This window comes from Suricata suricatta, chromosome 11 (assembly GCF_006229205.1).
Source record: "Suricata suricatta isolate VVHF042 chromosome 11, meerkat_22Aug2017_6uvM2_HiC, whole genome shotgun sequence".
Lineage (NCBI taxonomy): Eukaryota > Metazoa > Chordata > Mammalia > Carnivora > Herpestidae > Suricata > Suricata suricatta.
This window is the reverse complement of record NC_043710.1, coordinates 64,267,561-64,270,937: the sequence shown is the minus strand read 5'-3', so window position 1 is coordinate 64,270,937 and position 3,377 is coordinate 64,267,561. Positions and strand designations below refer to the sequence as shown.

General features: G+C 44.2%; 1 protein-coding gene across 8 annotated transcripts in view; it reads left to right on the top strand.

The window, feature by feature from the left end:
* DLG2 (discs large MAGUK scaffold protein 2) overlaps positions 1-3,377 on the top strand; it is a 1,964,578-nt gene that overhangs the window by 1,614,226 nt on the left and 346,975 nt on the right. For all 8 annotated transcript variants that reach the window (XM_029956387.1, XM_029956381.1, XM_029956385.1 and 5 more), the window contains one exon: positions 2,827-2,983. In XM_029956387.1, coding sequence (XP_029812247.1) covers positions 2,827-2,983 — 157 coding nt within the window. The remainder of the gene's footprint in view (positions 1-2,826; positions 2,984-3,377) is intronic.

Here is a 3,377-nt window from a genome sequence, read left to right as displayed (position 1 = left end):
GCAAACGCACAGACAAATCAAACAAACAAACAAATTAAAAGGGGGAAAGGAAGAAAAGAAAAGGAAGGGAGGGGAAAGAGAAGAAAAGAAGAGAGAAAAAATAAAGGGAGGCAGAGACAACAAAGGACAATGAATAGCCTAAAAGTGTATAACCAGTGGAGGGGAGTGATAAGGATGAGATAAGGGAGAATATATCTGGATGACAAGAGAAAAAAAAAAGAGGGAGAAAGGAAAAAGGAAAAGAAAGAGTAAAAATTAAAAAAAAATTTTAAAAGTAAAAAAAGTAATAATAACAAAAAATAAATACAAAAACGCAGCAGTTCCCCCTCACGGCTAGGCGTGGTTTGGTGTAGGTAGGTCTTGGGGGCTGCTCTCGGAGGCCCCCCCCCCCTTGGTGATTGAGGAGAGAATAATAGCAGCACCCCAAGCTCCGCTGGAACTAAGTCCCACAAAGCCACTCTTTTGAGTCCTATCTCCTTGTGCTGCACGCGAGCCAAGTTGTGTTTTTCAGTCCCGCCTCGCTTCAAAATCCTAGTCCAGGCACTTTAATGCTACCACAGATGAGATATTCTTGCTTTGGCGGCTGGCTTCTTAGTTGGGATCTCGTAGGGGGAGGGAGCTGTTTCTCTTGATGTGAGGCAAGGTGTGCACTCCTGCAGCTCCTGCCACAACTCCCTGCCTGGATCGCATAGGAGTGGGAACTGTTTTTCCTGGTGCCACCGGCATTAGCGTTGTCATTGCTGGAGGTGAGGTGCGCTCCTGCGGGCTGCCGCCTGCCTCCAGGCCGGATCGCGCAGGGGGAGGGGCCTGCTTTTTTTTTCTGGTGCCATGCTTGGTCGGCGCCAATGCTGTGGAGCCCAAGGAAGAATTCGCCAGCTCTTCCGGACAGGTTTCTCTCCCCAAGCTCAGCGGTTATACATGGGGTGAGAGTTTTTCTCTCTGTCCTGGGTTAAGTTCTTTATCTCTTCTCTAGAGACAGTACTATGAGCGTGTTCAGGTTCTCTTTCTCTTCCCTTTGTCTCTCAGGTGCTCCATGCGCTTGCCCTGTGTTGGGCTGGGGCTCACCCCTCCCATGCCCGTCTCAGGCTGGCCCGTTTTCCAATCTCCCTGGTTCACACTCACTCACTCAGGCATTTTTGAGGTTGTCTTCTTTCTGGAGTCTGTATTTTCTCCTCCCAGTCTGACAGATAAGAGTAATGTGCTTCTCAGTTCAATAGATGGGGTGGGCGAAGTTTACAGAGCTCCCTTCTTCTCTGCCATCTCGCTTCTTCCTGTCTCTAATCATTTCTAAATATGACATAGGTGGAGCCCCTGGGTGGTTCAGTCAGTTAAGCGGTCGACTTTGGCTCCGTCGTGATCTCGCAGTTTGTGGGTTCAAGCCCCACATCAGGCTCTGTGCTGACAACTCAGAGCCTGGAGCCTGCTTCTCATTGTGTCTCCCTCTCCCTCTGCCCCTCCCCTCCTCACGCTCTGTCTCTGTCTCTCAAAAATAAATAAACATTAAAAAAAGAATTTTAACATGACATGGATGACCCACCATCACCTGGAATTGAGCAGGTCAAATCATAGCCATCATCATGATCCTGGATTCCAGTTCTCCCTCCTTTTAATGATTACTGAGATATCCTTCCCTCTCTCCTCTACTGTCTGAGTCAATCTCTGGACCCACTGTTTCTCCTTTCAGATTTCCTATCTCACATTGCCCTTTCATTTCATTATCACTGCTGTCACCCTTGTTCATGCTCTCACTTTCTCAAATCTGGATTACTTAGTCAACATCCTAACTAATTTTCTACCTCCCATCATATCAACACTCTCCTCTCAGTGTCTCAGAATCTCTCAGTGAGTCTCCACTGCCTACGGAGTAAATTTTAATTAGTAGTCAAACAAATATGTAAGATATTTCATGATCTGACCTATTCCGCCTAGTCTCCTAACTCCCAAATTCTCTACCTTTGGGTTACATTCATCCTACTGAGTGCTACTCTGGTGAACAAATGAGTGGGGGGAGTGAAATGGGTGAAGGTGGTCAAAAGACACAACTTTCTACTTTTAAAAATAAATAAGCCCTGGGGATGTCATATACAATATGATGTTTAATACTGTATCGTATATTTGAAAGTTGTTGAGAGTAGATCTTAAAAGTTTTTATCACAAGAAGAAAAAACTCTAACAATGTGTGGTGATAGATACTACCCAGACTCCTTCTGGTGATCATCTCACAATATATACAAATATTGAATCATTACATTGTGCACCTGAAAGTAATATAATGTTATATGTCAATTATGTATAAATTTTTAAAAATACAAGAACAGATGTTTAAAAAAAAAAAAAGAAAAGTGGAAGTAAGGCTAGTTTAAGAAAATGTTCTGGGGGGTGCCTGGATGGCTCAGTCAGTTAAGCCTCTGACTTCAGCGCAGGTCATAATGTCACAGTTGTGGGTTCGAGCCCCGCATCGGGCTCTGTACTGACAGTTAGAGCCTGGAGCCTGCTTCAGATTCTGTGTCTCCCTCTCTCTCTGACCCTCCCCTGCTCGTGCTGTCTCTCTCTGTCTCTCAAAAATAAATTTAAAAAATTTTTAAAAATTGTAAAAAGAAAATGTTCTGGAATCATAGGATGACTTTGCATGGTATTTTGGCACTTGTTATAGTGGGAAATTCAGATATCTGCCAGGAAATTAGCATTTTTCTTGGAGTGCTAATATATCTTCCTTTGGGAAGATAGGTAGTGAATTGGTGGTATCATATATCTCAGTGAAAGTAAAAGCAACCTAAATCTTGAGCAGGCCGCCCTGTGAGCTCTGTTTTCTACTGGTTTCTACAGGGAGCCCCGCAAGGTTGTCCTGCACAAAGGCTCCACTGGCCTGGGCTTCAACATCGTGGGCGGGGAAGATGGAGAAGGTATTTTTGTGTCCTTCATTCTGGCTGGTGGACCAGCAGACCTGAGTGGGGAGCTCCAGAGAGGAGACCAGATCCTGTCCGTGAGTATTTCTTCTTAATCTTCTACTCTCCATATCTGACACTATTTGGGAAAAATCACTTTGAATTATGACTGCAGACGTACCTTAATTAAAAAGGAAAAATAACTGAGAACATTATGGCTTTCAGTACATGTTGCAGTTTAAATGGTGTTTGTTTGGTGCTTGTTACTTAATTCCCCCAGATATAGGTAAAAGTGCTCATGTTTTCATTTAGGCTTTCTAAGACATATTTACATCTGATAGAACGTTGAGAAACATTCCTTTCTAATGTCTTTTTTTGAAAGAAAGAGAAAGAGAGAGAGAGAGCAGGAGAGGGTAGAGAAAGAGGGAGACACAGAATCCAAAGCAGGCTCCAGGCTCTGAGCTGTCAGCACAGAGCCTGAAGTGGGGCTCA